The sequence below is a fragment of the Bos taurus genome, chromosome 3 (genome assembly GCF_002263795.3).
Source record: "Bos taurus isolate L1 Dominette 01449 registration number 42190680 breed Hereford chromosome 3, ARS-UCD2.0, whole genome shotgun sequence".
NCBI lineage: Eukaryota > Metazoa > Chordata > Mammalia > Artiodactyla > Bovidae > Bos > Bos taurus.
The window spans coordinates 109,027,764-109,053,367 of NC_037330.1; the positions used below are offsets into that span (position 1 = coordinate 109,027,764).

General features: G+C 51.0%; 1 protein-coding gene across 1 annotated transcript in view; it reads left to right on the forward strand.

Moving 5' to 3' along the window:
- GRIK3 (glutamate ionotropic receptor kainate type subunit 3) overlaps positions 1-25,604 on the forward strand; it is a 243,473-nt gene that overhangs the window by 194,939 nt on the left and 22,930 nt on the right. The window contains exons 10-11 of the mRNA NM_001206003.1: positions 6,588-6,791; positions 21,206-21,429. Coding sequence (NP_001192932.1) covers positions 6,588-6,791; positions 21,206-21,429 — 428 coding nt within the window. The remainder of the gene's footprint in view (positions 1-6,587; positions 6,792-21,205; positions 21,430-25,604) is intronic.

A 25,604-nucleotide genomic window follows, 5' to 3' on the forward strand; every position in this document is an offset into this window, starting at 1 on the left:
AGTGGGGTGCCATTGCCTTCTCCGTCATCTGCAAAAGAGAGGTGATAATAATTGTATCTACTTCATGGAGTTGAAAGAATGAATGATTAAATAGCATACATGGCACAGGGGACTTCCCTGGCAGTCCAGTGGTTAAGACTTCACCTTCCCGTGCAGGAGATGTGGGTTCGATCACTGATCGGGGAGCTAATATCCACATGCTGCTACTGCTGCTACTAAATCGCTTCAGTTGTGTCCGACTCTGTGCGACCCCATAGATGGCAGCCCACCAGGCTCCCCTGTCCCTGGGATTCTCCAGGCAAGAACACTAGTGGGTTGCCATTTCCTTCTCCAGTGCATGAAAGTGGAAAGTGAAAGTGAAGTCGCTCAGTTGTGTCCGACTCTTAGCGACCCCATGGACTGCAGCCTACCAGGCTCCTCGGTCCATGGATTTTCCATGCAAGAGTACTGGAGTGGGGTGCCATTGCCTTCTCCATAACTCGTGGCCAAAAAACCAAAACAGGAAACAGAAACAATATTATAACAAAATTCAGTGAAGACTTTAAAAAATGGTGCACATCAAAAAAAAAAAAATCTTAAAAAAATAAAGAAAAATAAAGAAATGGTACAGAGTGGATGCTGTCAAGTAATGGCTGCTGTTGGTATTATTGATTACAAATCCAGTCCCCAGTAAGCTCAGGTTTAATACAGTAAGCACAGTGAGTGTTCTGGAGAAAACCTCTGCTTCTGTCCACAAGCAGGGCCCTGAACGTCCCTGAAGATTGACCCCTGACCGTGGTCACAGAGGTTATCTCTGTCTAGCACAGGGTGCATCATATATGTTGACCTGGGGTTTAAATGCCTTTGAGGCCTGGCTCACTGCAGACCCCACCACTCCCTCTTGCTTACTCTTGGCTGCTTCTTACACAGGCAATTCCTGACTGGTCCCTGAAAGCCCTAGGGTGTGAGCCACTCTCTAGGCTCTCATCTTCTACTGATACATAAAACTTCGCATCCCAACCACCACCTCATCCCCTGCCCCGGAGGAGGTCTGAGCCCCTAGCACTGACATTGTGATAATCCCTTCCCTCAAACTCCTTTGCCTTGACCCCAGACTTGGCTGCTGATCCACTTGAAGTAGATATCCCACCATCTTAACCACATTATGCAGTGTCAGATATTCACATGGCCTGGGAGTGAGCCATGATCCAGTTCTCTCCAGCCCCACTGCCCAGAGATCATGGGGAATTGGGTCTGCTTCTTCCCTGAGAGAAGCCCAGTCTTTCCTGGAGGCAGGACGGGGACAGAGGATGTGACACACAGCCTTTAACTGGTCTCCAAGAAACTCTCTGTGTCCAGCTGAAAATGTCCTTGGGGTCCCCTGAAAGTCTCAGCATGGTCTGCATGTCCCAGAGCCCCGGGGTGGGGTGGGTGGGGGTGTGATGCTCTCAGCCTGGGCTTTGGAGGACAACACTACCAGTTGTGTGGAGTGGCCCAGGCTGGCCCAGCCCAGCTGCTCTGGGAAAAACCCCAACCCCAAGCTTGGCAGCCTCAAAGCAGGGCCAGCACCTCCCGCAGAGAGCACTGGCCCCTGCCTCTCTGGAAGTGTGTTGTCAGGGCAACGGTGCTTTGAGTGACAGGCCGGTACCAAGCCTGAGTAAAGGAACATCCACCAGCTTTGCCCCAGAGAACAGGGCTAGACCTGCACCCACGATGAGGGGGTCTCTCCTCCTCTTCTGGTCCCTAAAATCTGGATGTGGCAAAAAACACAGGGAGATGTAGGGGCTGCACCCAAGCTCCATCTTTTCTCTCCCATCCCGAATCCCGGGGTTAGGTGCTAAGGGCTCACTACCCTGGAAACAGATGGACAGAGCCTGGACCCCGCCCTCTCTGGCTCAACATAGCCACAGGCTCTTTCCCCTTCTTGGGGCTGAAGCAGCAGCAGCAAGAGGCTGGAAGCCTGCCCTCCCCGCCCTCTCCTCGTCAGGCCCCAGCTTCTGCTCAGGTTTCCCTCTTCCATGAGCTTATGAAAAATTCATCTGCCCAAACCTCAGCTCACACACCGAGAAAACACACTCAGCTCTCTCCTGGGGGCCCTGCTTTGGAAGGTTCAGGGTTCTTGGGGCCACTGAAGTGAGCAGCTGTGTCGGCATGCGTGCGGATACCTGTGCGGGTGTGGGGTTGGCTATACACAGGGATGTCTGGATACAAACCGATGGATGTGTTTGTGCCGTGTGTGCATTGTGACCATTTAGACTCAACTGCCAGGCAGGCCGGACCTGTGCACCCGGCACAGGAGAGGGGAAGCTACGGAGACCAGAATATGGGCTGGGAGAACCATTCCGGGCCAGGCTGGGGATTTTTCTGGGCCCCACCTGCTGGGAAGACCAGCCGGACTCCTAATGCTCTGCCCTGGTTCTAACTGACAGAAGCCAAGGCCTGAGGGCCAGGGTCCTTGACCTCTGTCTCTGAGCAGGGCAGAGCATCCGAGAAAGTGGTGTCTTCATGCCCGTGGCATTGTGTGTGTACAGAGCGCATGCGCGTGCAGATGTGTGTTGAGATGGCCTAAGCCAGGAGGACTTGGGAACGCAGCTCTTAGGTAGCTAACCCTTGGCTCCCCGCCCGCCAAGACCCCCTCTTCCAACTCCACAGGTCCCGTCACTGGGAGAATCTTAGCACCGGGCCTGGCTCTCATGATGGTGAAGCTCGACTAAGAAACTGAGAGCCCTAGCGATGAAAAGTCAGAAAAGGTTATTTTTCAGGACCCTTGTTTCCTGTGACTTGTTGCAGAGAAATATTACCCCTGTTCTTACTGCTGTTCTCCCAGAGCAATAGGAGAGCGTGAAGTTATGAAATTGAGGGCACCTTCACTGAGCAATCGATTAGCAGCCGAGAGAGCTTGTGAATTGGCTGTCTGGACATTTCCAGTAATAAATTGTGAAATAGTCCATGAATAAGTAGTTGGCGGAGTTCAGAATTACCCCCTAGGAAATGTTGCAGGTCTGGAGACATTACTAAGGCGAGCACCATTTTAATGCTCTGGGCTTTGGCTGTTAAATATGTATGCCATCCGCAAAGCACTTCCAGAAATTAATGGCATTTTACAGCTGCTCCGAAGGCAGCGTATTTATATGGAGATGTATAGATTCTGGGGCTTGGTGGCTTCACAAATGAAGTGCTAATTTTAGAGGATAGGGCCAGGGAGGGGCTGGGAGATAGGGTCAGGAAGTGAGCCATCTCAGGGACCTTTCCGGAAATAGTTTTCCACTGCTAGCTATGATTTTTAACCTTTGGTGACTTTGGGCATGGTCTCGAGGCTGGAAAGGTCGCTGCAGTAACAGGCCATGCAGTGCACAGAAAGACAATTATGATATTCATAATAATAATAATATTGCAGTTTATATTTGCCAGGCACTAAGTGCTTTTCACAGATTAACCCATGTAATCCTCCCAACAATTCTGTAAGGTAGGTTCTGTTATTATTCCCATTTTACAGAAGGAGGTCGATTTCACTTAGGAGTCTACGTGTGGTTGGTGATTCTCCTGGCAGAGGGGTTGCCTTCTCTTTAATTCGTTCCTGAGCTAACAGCAGGGCCAGCTAGTGCAGCGGTGCGGGGTGTTCACTGCGCAAGAGCATCTGACCTACAGTTGAGACAGGATTGAAATCTCCACGCTGGCCCTCTCACCAGGCCCCATGCTGGGGTTCCAGGCAGCAGGGTCCACTCTAGCCTAAGTCCCCTTCTGTCCAGGCAGTCCCAGTCCCTTCCCCGGCACCTCCTAGACTGTTTTCTCCAACCTTGTGAGCTGCCTACTTGGTTGGAGGCAGGGATGGGGGGCACTGAGACTTAGCATGGAGTCTAGTCAAAGGACCCAGATTTCCACCCAGCTAGACTGCAAAGTGGTTTTCTCAGAACCCCTTAGGGGTACAGACACTCCCTTGCCCTTTCTCTGCAGCATCCCAAAGGGCTGTTGAAACTCTAGAGTGAATCAGTCATGGGGTGGGACGGGATTTTGAGAACTAGTGTTGCTGGGGAAACAGGGCCAGACAATCAGCCCATCTTCTGGAGTGGGAGCCTTGCAAGAGGCTGCTGGTGGGTTTCTGCACCTGAGGACCCCTGATGAAGGTCCTTCAGGCTCAGCCAGTTCCAGGGGTTCACAGTGGCAAAGGAATGGCCCCATTGTCTCATCACCACTTGAGAGAATGATGTGCTTAGTCGCTCATCCGTGTCCAACTCTTTTGCAACTCCACGGACTGTAGGCCACCAGGCTCCACTGTCCATGGGGATTCTCCAGGCAAGAATACTGAAGTGGGTTGCCATACCTTCCTCCAGGGGATCTTCCCACCCCTGGGATCGAACTTAAGTCTCCCATACTGCAGGCGGATTCTTTACCATCTGAGCCACCAGGGAGGTGCCTCCAAATGAGGTATGTGCTCTTCTTGTGGGTCCAAGGACATGAGCTTCCCAGAACAAGTGTGTTCTGTCAACTAATGATTGTCACCCATCAGCTGAAGGCTTGAGGCATTCGGACAGATGAGGGTGCAGAGGTGGCTGAGGGGAGGGTTAAGGTCCAGAAAGGCCAAGGAGCTACAAGCAGGAAGGACTGAACCTGAACTCCATCTGATTATAGTTCAACTCCTGTGTGACCTTGGGCAACTTACTGACCTTCTCCGAGCCTCAGTTTGCTCATCTATCAAATAGGGATAATGTCACCTGCCTTACAAGCTTCAATCAAACAGCTTATGAAAATGTTTGTCAGTGCCTGATGCATAGTAGGAACTCAATAAATGATTAGTTTGCTGAGTTCAGCCCATACATTGCAGTTCCTCTGTGTATCTCATGCTAGACAAAGTCAACAGCTTTTTTCACCATTTTCCTGTCTCTGTTCCTAGTTACTGGGTTTCCTGGGTAGCTCAGCTGGTGAGTTCGATTCCTAGGTTGGAAAGTTCCCCTGGAGAAGGGATTGGCTACCTATTTCAGTATTCTTGGGCTTCCCTAGTGGCTCAGACAGTAAAGAATCCTCCTGCAATGCAGGAGACCTGGGTTCAATCCCTGGGTTGGGAAGAGATCTGGAGGAGGGCATGGCAACCCACTCTTGCCTGGAGAACCTCCAGGGACAGAGCAGCCTGGCAGGCTATAGTCCATGGGGTCGCAAAGAGTCAGAGGTGACTGAGCAACTAAGCACAGCACATCCCTAATTATTCTTTACAGGGTTTGTCAGTGTTTATTTCTAAGTGAGAAATCAGACAGAGGTGGGCCCTTTTGAGAGCCCATTAGTGGCTCCCCATCACCTTGAGGGGGGGGAACCTGACATGGGACAGCTGCCAGGTGTACTGTAGAACACAAGCCACCTCCTGAGGACCCCCTGCCCACTAGGGAGAGGCACCATGTGACTCAGGGCCTCTGGCACAGTGAGGTGGTTAAGAGCTCCCAGTCCGGGATCATACCAACCTGAGGCCAGATCCTCTCTCTATGGCAGCTGAGTGACCTCTCACAAGGCACCTTGTCTTCACCAATTTACTCTCTGCATCTATAGGATGGGGTTATTAGTATCTATCCCAGAAGGTTGAAATTAAGACTAACAAGATGATACCAGCTACTTCCACTGAACCCCACTGCTCTTCTGGGCTCTCCACTGGGCCCTCCACAGGCACCGCTTCATCTGCTGACTTCCTGGTGCCTGGCCCGTCCACGTGTAAATGCAAACTGTCATAGTTGTCAGGAATCACCAGCAGATCCTAGTGCTGGGGACTAGACCCTTGGAAAGAGAGAAAGGTATCAGGGAGCAGGTAGGTCTAGTCTTTTTATGCAGGTGCTGGGGGAGATGGGACAGGCTTCCCCTGGTGGCTCAGATGGTAAAGAATCTGCCTGCGATGCAGGAGTCCTGGGTTCAATCCCTAGGTGGGGAAGATCCCCTGGAGAAGGGAATGGCAACCTGCTCCAGTATTCTTGCCTGGAGAATCCCATGGACAGAGGAGCCTGGCGGGCTACAGTCCATGGGGTTGCAATGAGTCAGTCGGACATGACTGAGTGACTAACACTTTCACTTCCTTTCTTGGGGGAGCAGTCGGAAGAAACTTGATGAAGGCCTTCTGGAGCAGTGTGCTCACACTTGAGCAGACATCAGAATCCTCTGGAGGGCTTCTCAAAGCACACATTTCCAGGCCCCACCTAAGGGTTTCTGGTTCATTATTTCTGGATGGGGCCTGAGAATGTGCAATTCTGACAAGTTCCCAGGAGATGCTGCTGGTCTGGGGACCACACTTTGAGAACCATCAGCCTGTGTTGATGCTGCAACAGAGAGAAAGTGAGATTCAGAATCACAGTCTTGAGTTCAAATTCCAGTTCCACTAGCTTCTAGCTCTGTGAACACTGGGACAATCAAATCCATAAGGACCTACTAAGTTCTGCATGCATGTCAGTAGGTGGCCATCTGTGAGGCACTAACTTGGCTTTCCCTCTCCTGACTTAGTGGGCCATTCTTCTGAGCCACCCCCAAAGATGGCTTAGAACACCCTTGCAGAGGCTTGGGTCCAGGCTCTCTGACCCTAGGAGGCCCTGTCCCACCCACTCAGCCTCCATCAGCCCCTGTCCTATCTGTCCCCACAGGAGGAGCCCTTTGTCATGTTCCGGAAGTCTGACAGGACCCTGTTTGGGAATGACCGGTTTGAGGGCTACTGCATCGACCTGCTTAAGGAACTGGCCCACATCCTGGGCTTCTCCTACGAGATCCGGCTGGTGGAGGACGGGAAATATGGGGCACAGGACGACAAGGGCCAGTGGAACGGCATGATCAAGGAGCTCATCGACCATGTAAGTGGGAGTGCCATGGACAGGGCTGTCCGGGAGGCTTGGTCAAGTCCTCTATGCACATCAGGATGGGGCATCCTGGCAGACAGCAGCCCTGGGGCAGGGGAGATGGAGACAAAGGAGCCATTGGTACAGGCTCACCCAGCACATTCTAAACATTACCTGCCCTCCGGCTCAGGGCCTTTGCTTTCCAGAAGCATTTTTCTATCCGGGGCCTGCTAATGAATGCAAGGACAAGATCTGTACCCCTTATTTCTTCTCTCGTTTATCCTTACAACAACCCAATGAGATGGGTACTGTTATTACCACCCATTTAACAGATGAGGAGGCTGAGGCAGAGAAAGATGAAGGCTCCCAGCTAGTAAGAAGTGGAGCTGGGACTGAGAGAGTCTTTTGGAGGCTCTCTGCTTCTGAAAGCCCTGGGCTCTGACGTCTGCAAAGAAGCCACCTGATCACCGGACCCAGGGCTCATGTAGTCAGTCTTTGCAACCTGAAAAGATCAGCCAAAAGGATTATTATCACTTTGCCTCTCCAAGTGCAGACAGCTAGCCTCAGGACCTTCTTCGGTTAGCCCTCTTGCCCCTGTCAGAGGGGAGCCAGGAAGAGAAGGAGGCTGGAGCTCAGAGCTAGAAGGCTCAAGTAGAGCCTCAGTGGTGGAGTCATTTCCTCAGTCCTAGACAATCAGGCCCCCAGGGAAGGCTGGTGGGAGAGGCTAATGGTCAAGAAAGTGAACCCAGTCTGGACTTGATTCCTACTCTCCCACTTACTAGCCGTGTGCTTCTGGACAAGTTTCTTAACCTCTCTGTTCCTCAGTTTCCTCATCTGTAAAGTGGGAATGATAATAATGGCCCCCCCTCCCCCATAGGCTGTGGTGAGGACTAAGTTCACACATGCGCACTTCATAGTCAGCACCGTGTCAGTCCTTGCTTGTATTACTTTTATCATTATTGCTACTCCTTTGGGGCGGGGAGAGGGGCTTCAGGAAGTCTCTTTTTCTCCCTAAGCTCATTTCCTACCTCAACAGTGAGAATAACGATGCCTGCCCTGCGTTCTTCCCCGCTTGTTGGCGGAGGTGACAACTGCTGGGGAAGCAGCTCCCAGACTGTGGAATTCAGTCTAACCGGGAGGGAGGGGTGTTGTCAGCATTATTAGTAATAACTGTAATTATTATGGAAATTAGTCAGCAGGCCCCAGAGACATCTCCATTTATCGGCTCCCCCCTGAGCTTTATGAGTGGGGCTCTGGAGCATGGGGCTCTGGGTGGGATCTGAGCATGTCATTTGCAGAGGTGAGCTGGGCTGGGGAGGAGGGCGGGATCCCATGGACAGTGGAGGCCACATGTGGAGGGGAATACGGCTAGTGACGCTCTTGCCATCCACAGCATCCCCAGCAGTTCAAGAGCTCTACTGAGCCATTTGCAAGGGGGAAGACGAGAAAACCCAGCAGCTTCCGAGGCTGACCCTCAGCTGGAGGAAAGAGGGGGTCTTGTTCGTGGCCTGCATGCAGCCCAGTATCCATCAAGACCATAGGCCCTGACGGCACATGAGGGGACCTTGTTAAACCCAATTCCCTACAATTGATGAGCCTATTAATCCTAGCTTGGTGCCATTTTTAATAACATCATAACCATTTATTAGTGTCGTCAGATAATTAGTCTTCTCACTAGCTCATAGAAAGCGTGGCAAAGGCTTGGCAATATTATTACTTCCTTATTAGGGATCTGAACGCAGATGTAAAAATGATGAATGCCCACCTTTGCAAGAATCTGCCCCCTGAGGGCCATTTGGAGTCCCTGGGTCGAGCCTCTGACCAGCAGGACTTAAAAAGTCCTTCACTGATACTCTCTGCTCGTCTCTGTCCATGCCACGGGCCATCAAAGGAGACAAGATTATGAGGGAAGGTGGAGGATCTAAAGGGTGTGTCCCCCTCCTGCTCACATCCTCGGCCTTCCTCTGAGTTGTCTCCAACTATGGGAGCAAAACAGATGATTGGACAGAGCAGTGGTTTCTCCCTCCATCTCCTGGTCCCTCAGATCATCACTATTCCCACCTCTACTGCCCGCTCTCTCTCACTCCCGGCTCCGCCCCCCCCCCCCCCCCCACCTTTGGAAGTCTCCTGCTGGAGTCCATGCCTTAAATCACTCCCGTGTGTTTTAATGTCTTTGGAATCCAAGAGAGATGGGTTCAAATTCAGGGTCCAGCACATTTTAGCTGACAGTAGGAAAGCTATTCAACCTCTCTGGCCTCTATTTCCACATCTAGGAAGTGGGAATAATAAAATAAGTCTTCTGCCCAGGGTTCGTGGGAAGATTTAATGAGCTACAGTACAAAAATGCTTAGCCAAGGGCCTGGTGCTCAGTAATTGTACAGTGCACAGGGCTATCTTACTCCTCACCATTTCCTCCTGTCTAAAGTATGCACATGTCCTGTCTAAAGTATGTATGTGTGTGGCCATGATAGTGAGGGAGTCCGCCCCTCAGCCATGGTCACCCTGGTGGGCCAGAATGACCCCAGATCTGGATCTTGCCCCTCTGAATCTAAAAAGGAGACTCAGGGAACCGACTCACATTGATCAGAGTCACAGGGAATTGAGGCACGCATGAGACATCACCCGCTTCCTGCACTGGAGGCCTTTCTCGACACCTGCCGTCCAGAGCTCCTGTTCTGGCACCAGGTGCCTGGGACCTTGCTGGGGAGTATGGAGACAGAGTTCTAAGTGTGGAAAGCCTGGAAGCAAGTGGAGAGGCTGCTGCTGGAGAAGCGGGCAAGAGATGAGCCTTGAAGGACCTTGGCTGCTAAAATGAGGCATTTTGTTTTAACCCCAAGAGCTACAAGGCACAGTTGAAAGATGTAGAGCAAGGGGGTGACATCAAATTGGGACTTGTGCTGCCAGGCTAAAATGGAGCCAGTCTGGAGACCATCCCTGGGACCTGGGTGGAGGAGAGCATGGTGGCCTCCGAGGATTGTGGTCAGAAAGGAAAGAAGTTGATGGCACAGGATGGAGCCATGAAGGTAGAAGGAGGAGAAGGGCAGGGAGGAATCAAGGACATGGTGTGAAATCCTAGCTTGGATGGCTGGGGAGGGAGTGGCATCATCCCCAGAGACAGAGCCTCCTGGGAAAGCAGAGGATCCCGGAGAGGTTCTGACATCATGTTGGTATTGGGGTTCCTAGAGGCTGGGGTTCAGGCTGGACACTCAGAGAGGGGATTTATGGGGAGAAATGAGAGGAGGACTGGGGGCAGGACCCTGAATGGTAAGAGAATGGGATGAAAAGGAGGCCTCCACAGGATGCCCGCTCCTGCAAGGCCAGAGCAGAGGGAGGAGAGGCAGGGAGGGTGGGCTATGGAGCCAAAGGAGCAAAGAGGCTGCGGGAAGGTGTGGGTACAGGGTGTGAAACAGCAGGTGGGGAGGTGGAGGCAGGTGAGGATGGACCTGCATCCATGGGTTAGCATGAGTGCCATCTCCCAGGGGTACAGGTCAGTCCCAACACAGGTTCTGTGACCACCCTAGCCTGGCCTCCCCAAGCTTTGTGCTCAGAGGCCAAGGAGTCCTGTCCTGGCTGCTCTCCCAGGCCCTTGAACAGTAGGGGAAGGAGAGGGAGCAGGAGCCTGGCCTCAAGGGGAGGCCTGAATGCCCTCTGGCCACAGGAAGCTGTTCATCCTTTTTTCTTGAAATTGTTACATCTCACTATAGCACATAAGGCAGTTTCCCTGGTTCATGGAAGAGGCTGGACCAACAGGGTTTGGACCAAGATGGATAGGAGTGATCCTGGGTAACCCTGATGTCATCCCTTCCCCTGTGAAAGAAGTAGCACTGCCCAGATGTGATTCCCCATAAGACGGAGAGCAGAGCAGGGGAGTGGCACAGCTCCACGGACCCATGTCCCAGCCTTACTCTTCTGGACAGACAGTGCCTTTGGATTATACTGGCACTTCCCGCACCTGGCATGGAGCTGGGTGCAGAGCAGGCATTGATGGGTGAGGGGTGTGTGAATGAGCACGTGGACTGGCACACCTTCCCCAGAGACAAGGCTGTGGGGTCATGACTACTGAGCTTCCCATCCAAAGTGTGCGAGCCGGGGTGGGGGGGCGAGGGAGGGGGTCTAGTGTCAAGGTGGTGACCCCATCATGCACTGTGTCCCCTGCCTCCGAAGCAGGAACCAGATCTTGGTTCTGGCCGGCATGCACTGGTGTTAGAAGGAGCCCCCAGACTCCTGTTTGGGTCGCCAGGAAAGTCTATGCCAAGCCACCTCCTTCAGACTGGCCAGTGCACTTTGAAGCAAGGCATGCTGGGAGCTCGCCTGGGGCAGGTAAGAATCCTGAATGAGACAGAGCAGGTGGAGGGCAAGGAAGCAGATGGATGAAAAGGTAGCCTCTTATCAGGGCATCCAGGTTGCCCAGAGCAATGACTGCGGCGCTCTGAGGAAGCTCAGGATCTACCTGGGGACAACCAGATAAGCAGGTGAGGGAGGCAGGAATGACTTGGGTTCCGTTGAGATGCACCCCAGGGCTGTCAGCTGGACTCAGCAAGCAGAGACCAGCCTGGAAAGATGTGGAAAGAGCCTGGCAGGAGGTCAGGGTCTAGACAACCAGGTGTGAGAGAGGACAAGAAGCAAGGTAGCAATAGAGCTGCAGGAGCGAGGTGGGTGTTGAAGAGAAAGTGAGGTCACAGGGAGCAATGGGAACAAGCTAACCCTCCTGCTGAGGATTGTTCCTTCATTCTTTCCACAAAGCTTTATGGAGCCCTGTCTCAGCCTGGGCTCCTGGGGGCGGGGCCTGGGCTCCTGGGGGCGGGGCCTGGGCTCCTGAAGGGCGGGGCCTGAAGAGGAGGCTTGGATACCACTGCTGACTGAGTTCGAGGGTGTGATGCCAGGGAGAGTCAGGGCAGGGAAGTGGAGCAGAGGGGAGGGAAGGCCAATACAAGGATGTCATATTGAGCTGGTCACCACTGAGTGAGACTAATCCAAGTCGGCACCCCAGAAAAGCCTGACAAAGTGTGTCTCAGAGCCATCTCTTGGGGTGAAGGGAGAAGAGGAACAGGTGTGTCCACTGGCTCATGACTTCCATGCATTTCTGGGTTTGGCAGGGCACGCATGGGAACCAGCAGGACCTGCCGGAGCATCAGCAGAAAGTTGTGGGGGCAGGGGGTGTCTGTGTGCAAGAAGTGCCCAGGTAGACAGGAGGCGAGATGCTGCCAGTTTGTGCCTGTGTGAGGCTGGTGGTGGCCAGAGGGTCTGACCTGGTGCACAAGAGGGGTGAGCCAAGCACAAAGGACGCACCAGACCCAGGACAGTGACAGGAAATGTAGGAGCAACCAAGGTCAACGTGATTCCTGCCCCTCTAGGAACAAGCAATGAATCAGCCGAGTTAAATTTCATTAAAATTTTGATCAGTGCTGCAAGGGGGAATATGTATAGGGGACTTTGGGAGTATAAAGCAGAAAAATGACTCAGACTTCCCTGCAGAGGTGACTCTTGGAGCTGAAACTTGAAAAATGAAGGAGAGATATTCAGGGCTTGGATGTGGGTACTGACCTGGATGGGGGCACCTAGATTGCTGAAGTCTCTGCCCTCGTGGGGTCCTGTGGGGTGAGCAGTAAGGTTCCCCGGGCGGACCCTGGGCAGACACCAGCCTTGCAGATATGCAGGGAGTAGGGGAGGGAGTATATTCTAGAGATGGGAATGGAGGTGTGGTGTATCCCCCATAGTGTGCCACAAAGTGGGGAACGCCAGCTGAGCCGTCCTGAAAGACAGCCCTGCAGGGATTCAGGAGTGGGCCATTCTCCCAGGCCTGGAAAGGCACAGGCTTCAGGTCTCACTCTCAGGTGTCCATCAGTTCAGGAGTCCTATGTGTGAATCATGGGTACACAACTCCTCGGTCAACACTTAGGAATTTTCTAGCACCTGTCCCATCTCTTTAGATATATACAAGCTTTCTGAGGTTATCGGTAGCTACATTGCTGATTGATAAGTGTGGCGCTGGCTGGCTGGAGGGACACCAGTGGACACTGCTCATGACTCAGTGCTCTTGCTTCCGCAAGAATGGCGGTGCACCAGGCCCCCTAAACCTCAGAGGGGGAGTCCAGCCAATGCCTCCTTTGATCAGGTTATTCATTTATTTGTTCATTCAATTTATTCAGTTAAGTCCCATGCTAGGTGCCGTGGATACAGTGTGAACAAAAGTCAGGATCCCTTCCCTGAGCCTCAGGATCTTACGTTCTAGGGGAGGAAACAGGCAGTAATCTATGACTGTGTGAATAGATGTCACTGTTCTGTGAGAGGAGTGTGGTAAGTGAAAGAGCTTCCCTGGCTCCCAGGCTGGGGCCCGGGCTGGGAGATCCCGCCAATCAGAAACCAGTGGAAAGCTGCTGATGATCCATCCCAAGAAAGCCTGGAGGAAGGTACTGGAGACTTGTGAGAGGTGAGGGTAACTCAGGAAATGCCTTTCCCATGCCCTTGGCTGGCAGCATTCAGAGAGATCCAGGGAGGGGGTCTGGGTCATTTCTAACTACCTGGCATGCAGCAGAAGATGGTACGTGAGGGGCAGAGGGAGGAGGGGCATGGACTTGAGAAGATGTCCTGCAGTAACAGCCACAGCCTTGAGACTACGCCCTCGGGTCTCCCAGCCTCCAGGTAGGCTGGCATATGTGCTGGGAAGATCTGGTCTCACAGACACACCACCATCGCCCTCCTGTGTCCCATCTTCCTCCTAACTGGGACAGAGACCTTGTTTCTGTCCTGTATGCGTTGGACCCAACCTGTTTGCAAGGCCGGGGCTGTCACTGAAGGTGCCATGGAGCTGAAAATGTCGATAGGACCTGACTGAAGAGGGCCGTGAGGACAAGTGAGGGCTATCAGTGAATGCTCGGGACCACTGATGGTCATCAGAAAGGTTGCCATTAGGGCAAGGATGCAGCACAGCGTCCAAACTCTGGAGGGAGGCTGGTGAGAGACAGTCAGGACCCAGCAGACTGGCAGGGGTCAGCAGGGGATGCTGAACAGGGAAACAGGCCAGAGCTCAGCCCACAGGCTGGAGTAGGGGTTGATCAGAACTCTTGGGGGTACTTTGATGCTCAGTCTTCCATCAAAACCATACTGAGCCCCTTCTTTTTGCCTGCCTTGGTACTAATCCTAGAGATGCATCAGAGAGTGAAATAAATGCAGTCCCTGCCCACCTCCCCCCTCCCACCACCAGAGCTTATATACCAGCAGAAGAACTAGATATTAAGCAGCAACTTACAAATCAACATCCAGCTGTGTGAGGACCAGGGCAGGGGCTATGGGAATGTACAACTCAGACCTCACAGCCTGTAGAGGGAGTAGCCTCCCTGTCCCCAGGTCCTTGGGCTTGACTGGGCAGGGCCTGTCTGGGCGGACACCACCTTTAGGGCCCTGTGGGATGGGGAAAGAGAACCACTAGAGATAGGAGACAGAGCCGTAGCTCATCCGTCCCCAGGGTCCCTGTGGCTACGAAGCAGGAGGACCTGCTCATGCTTCCTGAAGACAGAGGTGCAGCATGGTGCCTACTGGAACTCAGGAATCAGCTCCTCTCCCAGGCCAGGGAGAAACACAGCATCACTCTGCACTGTCAAGCCATGAGGCTGCCGTCAGCTCAGGAAGCTGGAGTGTGAATCACAGGTGTTGGCAGCTGACCCATCCGCTAACATTCATGAGTTTACCAGCACTCCTTTCCCCTCTGTTCAGATGTGTGGGTTATTGAGGTTGCTGGCTGTCGGGTTAATGTCTAGGGATTTTCAGGGGGCTCTGTGTTTTCTTCAGCTCAGAGTCTGGGGTTCATCAGCAGACACTGTCTGTGACTTGCTCTTAGAAACTGTGAGGTGCCCAACCAGCTGGCTCTGAGAGCGTGCTTGCCGATTTTCTCTTCTAAATCAGCAACATCCCATTCATTCAGTCCCTAAGTCTCTACTTGGAGGCCTGCTATGAGCTGGACACTGTGTTAGGTGGAGGGCATACCATAGTGAAAAGACACTGACTCAGGCCAGCTCTCAGGAGCTTATGGGCCAGTAGAGAGGAAATCACTCAAAACCTCTGAAATCACAACTGTGATCAGTGCTAAGAGAGCAGTACCTGGTGCTGTGAGAGTCATCACTGGGGAGGCTTGATTTCATCTGAGGATTTTGTCTGTGGAAGTCATGTTTGAGCTGAGATCTGAAGGAGAAGCAAATATTAGCTAGACAAAGGTTCAGGGAGGAAGAAGTTCCAGGCAGAGAAGAGTATTGTGCAAAGGTCCTGAGGTGAGCATGGACTGGAGGGTCTGAAAGAAGCCAGTGGGAAGAGAACCAGGGGGAACAAGATGGGAGGTGAGACCGTAGAGGCAGGCAGGACTGGGACTGCACTTTCTAATACAGGAGCCACCAGCCACATGGGGTTATTTAAATCTGAACTTTAATTAAAATCAACTGGTTACATTAAACTACTTAATTTAAAATGAATGAAATCAAAGTATAAATTCAGTTCCTTGGTTACACAAGCCACATTTCAAATTCTACTTGTGGACAGTGGCTACCATACTGGACAGTGAAAATACAAAGCATTTCCATCATCACAGAACGTTCTGTTGGACAGCACCACCTAGATTGTGAATGGCTTCATGAACCCATAATAAGAATTTTCTGGAGGGCAGAGGGAAAAGTCTTAACATATACTAAGCAGCATTGGGAATCAGAAAAGATCCTATTTGGAGAAATAACACTTTGGGAAAAAAATGTAAGGTGAATTCCTTGGATCCCACACACTAGAGATGTGGGTAGAGAGCCAGCAAACAGAGCCCCGGCTTCAAGCCCTGCCTGTGTGGCAAGAGTGAGCCTTGTTTTCTTCGGTGGCTTTGGAAGTAGAAGTACAAGGACCTGGTGGAAAGTAGGGGCAAATCAGCGTGTTCCTGCAGCCACAGGCTTCCCAAGCATGACCAGGTGTTGCAAAGTGTATTCTGGGGAGGCCCAGGCAGTCATGGCCAGGAGCCAGAGTCAAGTTCAGGTCTCTGGGAATGCAACGTGGGCTCAGGAAGGGCAGGGTGGGCCCAGCCCTAAAACTTGCCTACCAGAATGGGTCTGGTGCAGGGGCGGGGCTGGCAGCAGGTGGTACAGGGAGTTGCATGCGTCCTCCCCAGAATCTAAGTAATATGTGTATGAGTGTTCTTGGCCTGTCACAAACCTGGAGACTTAAAACAGCAGAAGTTTATTCTCTCTCAGTTCTGGAGGCCAGAAATCAGAAATCAAGGTGTCTGCAGAGTTGGTCCCTTTGGAGGGAGCATTTGTTCATTGACTCGCCTAGCATCTGGTGTGGCTGGCAATCCTTGGCATCCTTGGCTCAAAGCTACATCGCTCCAGTCTCTACCTCCATTATCACATGGTCTCCTCCATGTGTATCTGTGTATCCTCTCCTCTTTTATAAGAACATCAGTCATTGGATTTAGAGCTCACCCTAATCCAGTATGACTTCATTTTAACTTGGTGACTTCCACAAGAGCCTAATTTACAGAGCTTCTGAGTTGGTGAACATGTGAAGATGTGAGGAGGATGGGACGCCCAGTGAAAGAGAGAAAGCATGGAAGCACCACACCCACTCCTGTATAACTTGCCCTATGTATCTCCTCCATCTAGCTGTTCCTGAGTTCTGTCCTTTTATAGTAACCAGTAACTTCAGTGGCTTCACCATTATACATCCCCACCAACCACCTATGAGGGATCTAGTTGCTCTGCATCCTCATTGCCATTTGGTATTATTAACATTTTTTATTTTGGCTCTTCTGATAATTTGGCAGTAGTACTAGGGGGATTTTAAACCACGTGGGGTGTGTTGCTGGGGGACATATGAGGGAACTACTGTAATGCAGAGAGTCTGAATAAAAAAACAGCCTTGTGCCAGGAGACTTCACAAGGCTGCACACTCAGGAGAGGCTGTTTTGCCCACCAGTGGATTTAGGGGCACTCGGCAGGAGCCAGAGAGAAACAGATCTTTGGGGAAGTGAACAATCCCACTGAAGACAAAGAAAGTGAGTCTTTCCTTAGCAAAGTCCCAGTTACTCTACCCAGGAATTTCTCCAAGATTATTTAATCATAGTGGCAACAATGAGATACTGTTTTAGTGGGGAGTAGGCGAGGGGACGAGGAGCCTATTTCCAGGTAATGTCACATTCATAGGTACCAAGAGTTAGGACTTGAACATATTTGGAAGAGGATGCACAATTCAACTCATTGAATATGGCTGGTATGGTAGAGTGATAAAACATTTGAGTTTGAGGTCATGGTCAACGGGTCCATGCACTGGCTCAGCCACTCACCAGCTTGGAAGGCAGCTCTGCTCATTTCTGTATCACCAATGTCACTGACCACCCACAAACTTGACCAAATCTCCTAGCCTAATTGAATCACATTACCCTTTCCTGGGATGTGGTGATCCTGTTTACTGCATCATGGGACTGCTGGAGGGTCACATAAGGTAATATATATAATACACATAGCAGTGCTTGGTATATAAGTGAAAGTAACATTTGCTCAGCCATGTCCAACTCTTTGCGACCCCAGGGACTATAAAGTCCATGGGATTCTCCAGGCCAGAATACTGGAGTGGGTAGCCATCCCCTCCTCTAGGGGATCTTTCCAACCCAGGGATCGAGCCCAGGTCTCCCACATTATAGGCAATTCTTTACCAACTGAGCCCCTAGGGGAACCCAAGAATACTGGAGTGGGTAACCTATCCCTTCTCCAGCGGATCTTCCTGACCTAGGATTCAAACCAGGGTCTCCTGCTTTGCAGGCGGATTCTTGACCAGCTGAGCTACCAGAAGTATCCACAAAAGATAGTAGTTCTTTCCACAGAGGGTATATATAAACTATGACAGGTCACAGTCAGCAAGCTGATGCCCAGGGGAACCCCAATCAAGAGGCAGAGCACATAGATGGGGAATCTGGTTGAGATCATACTTAGGAATTAAAGTAGGCAGGTGCCAACAGGGACACCAGATACAGGTAGCAAGCTGAGGCTTTCCAGGTTTCACTCTCAGGTATGAGGCTAGTGTCTGACCAGCAGCCAAGGGGCCTGGATACTAAGGGCAAAAACATGGAGCTGTAGCTAGTTAAGCATTCTTTCCTTCAGTTTTGGTTGTGGAGACGTGGTAAAGCAAGTGGTGCCAATCAACCCCATGTAAGCTTGGAGGAGAGTAGGACAGCTTCTTTGTAAATAGAAAGCTGCTTGTGGTGATGGAGTCCTGGAAGTGCTATCCTGTCTGGTCCAGAGGTTTATAGAAAAAGGTATGGAAGGTCTTTGGTGAGGCAGATGGAGCTAACAAACCACCCATAAGACCAATGAATATGTCGGAGGAGTCAGAGGTTTGTTTTGTTCAAGGACATGATTATTGACAGCAAAGTCTTCGGACCATCTGTGAGCCTCAGTTTCCCTCCATAAATAATACAGGTTGGAATAGATGCGCTGAAGGTCTCTTGTCCAGCTCTGACAGCCTATGATTTTATGAATCATCCTCAAAGAAAACTTGCACAAGTAGGAAGAGCCTGCCAAGATTGGGCCTTTCATTCTGAGTAATGAGCTGAAACAGCAAAGGCTTGACATCTGTTCGGCTCTTTCAAGGGAAGTTGGACAAAATAATGCCTTTTTCAAAGAAATCGTAACCAACGGTGAGATGTAGTATTTCCTGCCTAAACCAAGTGGAGAACTCCAGCCTTGCTGAAGCCCAAGGGAGAACACACATCAAAACTTCTCATAAAGAAAGTCAGGTTGACCAGCTGTCTTGCTGCTGTAGGCACAGAATGCCCAGACACCCCTGCTTTCTAACACCATTAAAACCAGAGAGCAGAAAGGCTGGTGGGGAGATTCTGAAGATTCTGAGACCATCTGGGGAAAGAAAGAGGGCCTGTGGTTGGCTTTCTGGCTAGCCCGGGAATACTCCTAGTTGAGATAAGCATTGGCCACAAACACCTTGATCTTCGAGTTACTAACATTCTCATCCAACCTGCTATCAAAAGCCAAAGGAAGATTTGCCACCGCTGACTTTGAGATTCTTCCCAAGAATCCATTCCAAGCCCCAGAAGCCATTCCCAGAGACCAGTTCCAAATGCATTCTGAGCAGTGATGATGACTTTGGAGTCAGAACAGAACCTCCCAAAGTGATGTGCTTTGAAAGGCCAGGGCTAGGGGAAGCCAAGTTCTAGAATCATGACATGCCAACATTATACGGGATCCTAGAACTTCAGGGCTTAAAGAGATCCTCCAGAATGTCCCACTGAAGTTCCCACTCCACTTGGAATCTTATCCAGTCTCCAATAGGGATTCCCTTGCCTGGAAGCTGCATGAGAGCAGAGCTGGGTCTCTGGCTCGCCTCTCTACCCCGACTGTTCCACAGTAGGTCTTGACCAAATACACACTAGTCACTGGGCACCTTCCCTGACAGTTCTCTCTCCTTCTGTTGCTTTCCTTTGAACACACCCCGAGATGAGAGTACTCCAGGGAGCCGAGGTAGCAGCAGCTGCCCATTTCTTCTCCCTTGCCTTCAAAGCTAGACAAGTTCCAACACACACGTTTAGGAATTTACCAAAGAAAGATCCCAGTATGAAACAGCCTTTCTAATAGGCTCCCCTTCCTTGATGTTCCCAAGTAGTCCTAAGTTTCATTAAAGCCTTGGGCTCCTAATGTCAATAATCAGCCATTGGGGCTGGTGTTAGAAGGAGAAACATTGGGATGAGCAACACCAGGGTTATGTGTTTGCCAACGTCCCCTAGCCTGGGGCACCAACAGAGTCATTTCGGAGCTGGGGTTCTACCCATAGCAATCCTCCTTGCCTTGAAGTCTCATTTCAACTTGATTGCTGGTTTCTATTCTAGGATTGGTGGAGTCAGAGGTGTGTTAACAGCTACCACTTAGAAAAGAATTTGATTAATGTCCATTTTCCCTACTATACTGTAAGCCCCATAAAGGCAGAAACCACATCTGTTTGGCTCCGCTGTGTATCCCTAGTGCCTAGTGGATCTCACAAAATAATTAATTAACTGTTTAATTAATTAACTAATTAAGCTAGGCAAAGTCAGAGGGTGACTGCCTAGGGACTGTTGTTTGGAAGGGGATTCTCAGAGGCAGCTGCCGCCGCCCTTAACAAAAGGGTCTTTAGTGCTGATCTTTAGGACTCAGTCTCCCTTTCTGTTCTGCCCCATCTGAGGAAGGGAATTGATTATTTTGTTCACATTCCCGGTAGATATCCACAGGAGCCCAAGGGAGAGCCTCTGAGAGGGAAACATTATTAATCAACAAACACTGCATAGGCTGAGATGGGGCTTGGTGGTAGAAAAACAGAGCAGTGAATCAGCCACAGTCCCAACTATGCTTAGGAACTTACAGGTAAGAAGGCAGATATGACAAAAAGGACACATGCCTGCACATACTGCCATTTCAACTGCACAGGTTAGGGCCTTACCACAGGACAGGAGGAGCTTCACGGGCGTTTAGAATTGGACGCTATCAGGGAGGACTTCTTGGAAGAGGATGCATGTGCAAAGGAATATTTAAGGCGGTGAAAGTTAGACAGCAGGGAGAGGCATTCTCAACAGGCACAGTGTGTGTAAAACACAGAGGTCAAGAAGGGAATGTGGTAAACAAGAAGCAGTTAAGCGGGACCTTGTGCTGGAGGAGAGCAGTGGGGCAAGCCTGCAAAGGTGGGAAGGAGAGATTGCAGATTTTTAATCAGAAAAAGCTCAGACTAGAGATATGAAACTTTAATTACTCCCCTCGTTAGAAGTGTGATGGGGTGAGCTCTATCGGCATGTGAGCATCCCTAGCTTTCTCCAACCCCTTCCCTGCCTCCTCTGCTCTGTCCTCTTCCTGCCCCTCTGCTACTAAAGAGGGCTCAAAATTTGTCTGTTTCATTTCTCCTCCTGCCCTTTCCCACCAAATCGAGTTTTATTTTTGCCCAACAGGTTTCGGGGGCTTTGAGGATATATAGAATATCCAAAATGGGGTAAAGCATGCGAGAAGTAGATAGGAAAGGAAAACGGATATAAATAAGGGGTGCTGTGGATTGTGTCCTCTTCCTGACATTTGAAAGTCACAAAGAAAGAACACAAGCTATTTTTAAATGTTTGTAGATTGCTGAACTATATTTGACAAGGCACCGTTTTGAGAATGGACCACATGGGTTATAGCTGTAATAGTGTTCCATTCTCCACATGTTGATACCACTGTCCTCTTCCTCAAGGCCATCAGGGGTTAAGTCTAATTCACCATTATCTCCCAGCACCCTGGGCATTGCCTGGCCCAGAAGAATTAGTAAACAGTTCCAGGGTTCAGGCAACAAACTCCACTTCACTCCCTCATCTCTCCTCCTTTCAAGAAGGGATGTTCTGTCCCCTGCTAGTCTTAGGCTTTGCTCACAGTCTGTCTATGTCTCTCTCACTGCAGAAGGCAGATCTGGCTGTGGCCCCCCTGACCATCACCCACGTCCGTGAGAAGGCCATCGATTTCTCCAAGCCCTTCATGACCCTCGGCGTGAGCATCCTCTATCGCAAGCCCAATGGCACCAACCCTAGTGTCTTCTCCTTCCTCAACCCCCTGTCCCCAGACATCTGGATGTATGTGCTTCTCGCCTACCTGGGTGTCAGCTGTGTCCTCTTTGTCATCGCCAGGTAAGGGCAATGCCCTGGTCAGAGCTCTGGCCCAGGGTTAGGAGCTCAGGGAGCCAGGCAAGTCTCCCCACCCTCTGTGCAGTTGTCACAGAAGACCCAGGTTCAGACCACTGCTTACCTTCTCCTGTCTCTTTCCCTGAGGCTCAGATCCTTTCATATCCCCCAAGGAACATTTCATGGCCCTCTAACTTGAATCCCCCAGTCCTCACCCTGGTCTGTGTCCATGACTTTAAGAGGTATCAGTTGTATCCTAGGTCCTATGAGCAGGCTTGGAGAGGTTCAATCACTCCCCAAAGCTGGACCACTTGGACCAGGCACCCAGTACCGCAGACCCAGGTGGCCCAGCAGGTAGCTTAAAACTCAGAAAACAGACTGTGTCCATCCACTCCACAACAGCAGGAGGAACAATGCCACATAAACTCACTCGCACGCACACATGCAGAAACTTGGCTTACACACAGCCTTACCTGCCTCTGCCACATGCTAGCAATACTCTTGCATATTCAGCTGTTCACGTGAAGTAGGCTGGTGGGTCATAGTAGAGGCCACTGGGAAACAGATTTAGCCCAGTGCTTACTGAGCACCTACTGTGTGCCAAGCACCATGCTCTGTCCTTTATAGCCAGTTATCTTACTTGATTCTCGTGGCCTCCGTGAAGGGGAGACAGCCGACACTCAGAAAGGCTCAGTACTCTCCCAGGCCACCCTAGCAATGAGGGACACATCCAGCTCGTTGAGCTCAGGTCACCAAGTGTTTCATCTGCAGCCCACATCTCTGCCACCTGAACACCTGTGTTCTGCTTCCGCCCCAAGTTGGCAGCTCCTGGGCCCCAGCCCTCTGCCCCCTCCCTCCAGGCTCCAGCCCCAGCCCTTGCCCTGCTTCTTTTTTCTCTAAATTCTAACAAGGTGTGATGTGAGACTTCTCCGGAGAAGCAATCTGAGATCCAAGGACTTGGTGTGTCGGCCTTTTTCTCTGCTGAGTCTTCTTTGAAAGCTTTCTCCCCACCCTGCTCCTTTTCGCTCCCTCCTCCCACACAGACACAGACCAAAGGGAAGGATGTGAGAGAGGAAACTGTCCTGCCTCCGAAGCCCTTTGCTGCCGGCAGGCCTGGTGCTGCCTGCCTGCTCGCCCAGCCGGCAGCCCAGCCTGCCACAGAGAGACCTTCATTATGCCTCTTGTCTCTAATGGTCTAACAAGCCTTTGAAAGCCAGGAGCCATTCTCCAGAGCTCTCACCATAATTTTAGCAGCGCCAGCCGGCCTCTTGGCTCCCCACCCCCTCGAAAACAGCTCGAGCTTTCCCAGCATCAGCTTTGCTCATTTGATGTGTATCCCATCCCCCTCCAATTCCTGGCCTTTCATCCCCTGCAGCCGAGCCTGCTTTCCACCCCTTACCTTCTGGCCAGGCAGGTAGGAGCCCCTCCTCCCAAGGTCAGGATGAGAAGACTTTCTGTAAGAGAAGGGATTTCTGGAGCTGCTGGAATGACACAGAATGCCTGGAGAGAGAGGAGAGGGACAAGGGTCTTGATCACAGAGCCATGAATAGCATCACAGGACGATTATCAGTGTACCACTCACACAACACAATTCACACCCATCCTGTCAAATCCTTACAGCAGTCCTGGTAAGGTCAATATAATTATCCCCACTCTACAGAAGCAGAAACTGAGGCTCAGAGGGGGTAAGTCTTTGCCCAAAGCCAGAAAGCCTTTTGTCGCAGAGTTGGGCTTCAAACCAAGACTTGCCAGACTTTTAATCAGGGGTGGCACACACAGGAAGCATGAGGGAGTGAAGCACTCTGGGTGGTAGGCAGCAAGGGGTGGTGGGGACTGAGGCAAACTCCAGCACACACCCGGAGAAAAGGGTCATTACCACTCGGCTCCAACAGACCATGCCAAGCAGGAATGCAGGCCAGTGCTGTGGGGGTTCATGATTTTAGAGAGAGTTTCAGGTCTTCATGTGATGCCTCATGGCTTTTATAAGTAGCCACTAATTTGATTTTTTAGAATGCCATTGAGGTCAAGCACAGCCCATCTGTAGTGTGAAAGTGGCCCTCTGTCCCCTCCCTCTGTATGCCCTGTGTCCTTTGGACCTCTGCTTGCTGGCTACCAGAGAGCTAGACACAACTCTGCAAGAGATAGGGTCTGCGAAGGGTGAGTAGGTGTCTAGATTCTTTCTGGGCAGCTCCAGCAAGACACAGGACTGTCCATCGTACAAACTGGCTGGCCTATGCCTGGCTAGCACTGGAGTCTAGGCACTGACCAAGGCCTTTCTCTGTGAGAAGAAAAGGGAGGCAGGGAGGGAGGCAGGGAGAGAAGGTGAAAGGGAGGGAAGGAGGGGGGAGGGACGATGCTTGCCATCACGGAGACCAGGCCAGTTGGCACTCACGACAAGGAGATAATCCTAAGTGCTTGACCCGGGAAACAGGACTGAGGGCGAGCCGCCAGTCCAGCCCCCCAGGAGTCACATTCCAGCCAAATCCAGTACAGATGAGAGCCCCAGGGAAGAGGTGATCCCAGCCACACTTGGTGCTCTGTCTACACCTGTCATCTGGGGCTGGAGTTTAGCCTTCACCCTTCAGGGGAGACAGGGTATCTCCAAGTCAGTCTCTCCCACTGACTTGCAAAACTTGGAGAACCCCTTGTAGCCACAAGCCATAAATCCAAGATCCATCATTCACTTCGGTGGCACCTTCCTTACTGTCCAGCAGCCATTCCACCCCTCTGTCCTCCTGGGGCACTGGAGTGGGAATCTGGGCTCCTCCACCCCCTGACTGCAGGACCATCGCCAGCTGGAGGGCCCAGGCTGCCTCCCCACCTGTGAAGTAGGCATCTGCTGCACTGTCTGCCCTCAAGGGGTAGTGAGGACCCAGGTCTACAACAAGACTTAATAACCCGGAGACCCATTCTAGACCAGTTATTTTTATCATGGTAAGAAATTCCACCTCCAGGAATGTATCCTGTTGAAAGTCACCACTGAGCCTCACTTTACATGCATGTGCGTGCTTGGTCGCTTCGGTCATGCCTGACTCTGTGTGAGCTACCCATGGACTGTAGCCTATCAGGCTCCTCTGTCCATGAGATTCTCCAGGCAAGAATACTGGAGTGGGTTGCCATGCCCTCCTCCAGGGGATCTGCCCGACCCAAGGATCAAACCCATGTCTCCTGCGGCTCCTGCACTACGGGCGGATTCTTTACTGCTGAACCACTGGGGAAACCCTGGCTCACTTTACAGTCCTCCATGAATCTAGAAAGCCTTCTCAGCAAAGCCCTAGACAAGGCTGCCCTTTGGCCTGGGGACTCATAGAAGTGTGGGCAAGGATGTTTCTTTCAGCAGAGTGTATCACAGTGGGAAAAAGGGCCAGGCTGTGTCAACAAAAGAGGAGTGGTTAAAAACACCCATTAACTGAAAAATTATACAAACGAACTTATTCACAAAACAGAAAGAGATTCACAGGCATAGAAAACAAACTTATGGCTACCAAAGGGGATGGTGGGAAACTGGGGGGAGGGGAGGGTAAAAATTAGGAGTTTTGGATTAATACATACACACTACTGTACAGAAAGTAGAACAACAGGGACCTACTGTATAATAGCAAACGCTGTACTATAATACATGCTATACTCAATAGCTTATGATAACCTATAATGGAAAAGAATCTGAAAAAGAATATACATATAGAACTAAAGCACTGTGCTGTGTGCCTGAAACTGGCACAACTTTGTAAATCAACTATACTTCAGTGTTAAAAATATTTTAAAAAAAAATCCTGTTAAGTAGTTATAGAGAATAAAGGGCATTAGGAGTAATGGTTCTAGAAAGAGGGTGGTGGCTTATTAAGTGACAAATCAAGACCTAAGACATTATTATGGTATGATGTGATTTTTTCTATATAAAAGGATGATTACATGTATCATATCTATCTATCTATATACATATATATTGTGTGTGTGTACATTAAAAAAGCAGGGCTTATGAGATCTCATCAGAAATCACCTTTGCTTTGTCCCTCACCCACTTTTCATCCACCTGCCAAGAGAAGGAACTGGCAACCCACTCCAGTACTCTTGCCTGGAGAATCCCATGGACAGAGGAGCCTGGTGGGCTAGAGTCCACGGGGTCGCAAAGAGTCAGGCACAACTGGGTGACTAACTCACACACCTTCCAGTGTGTACAG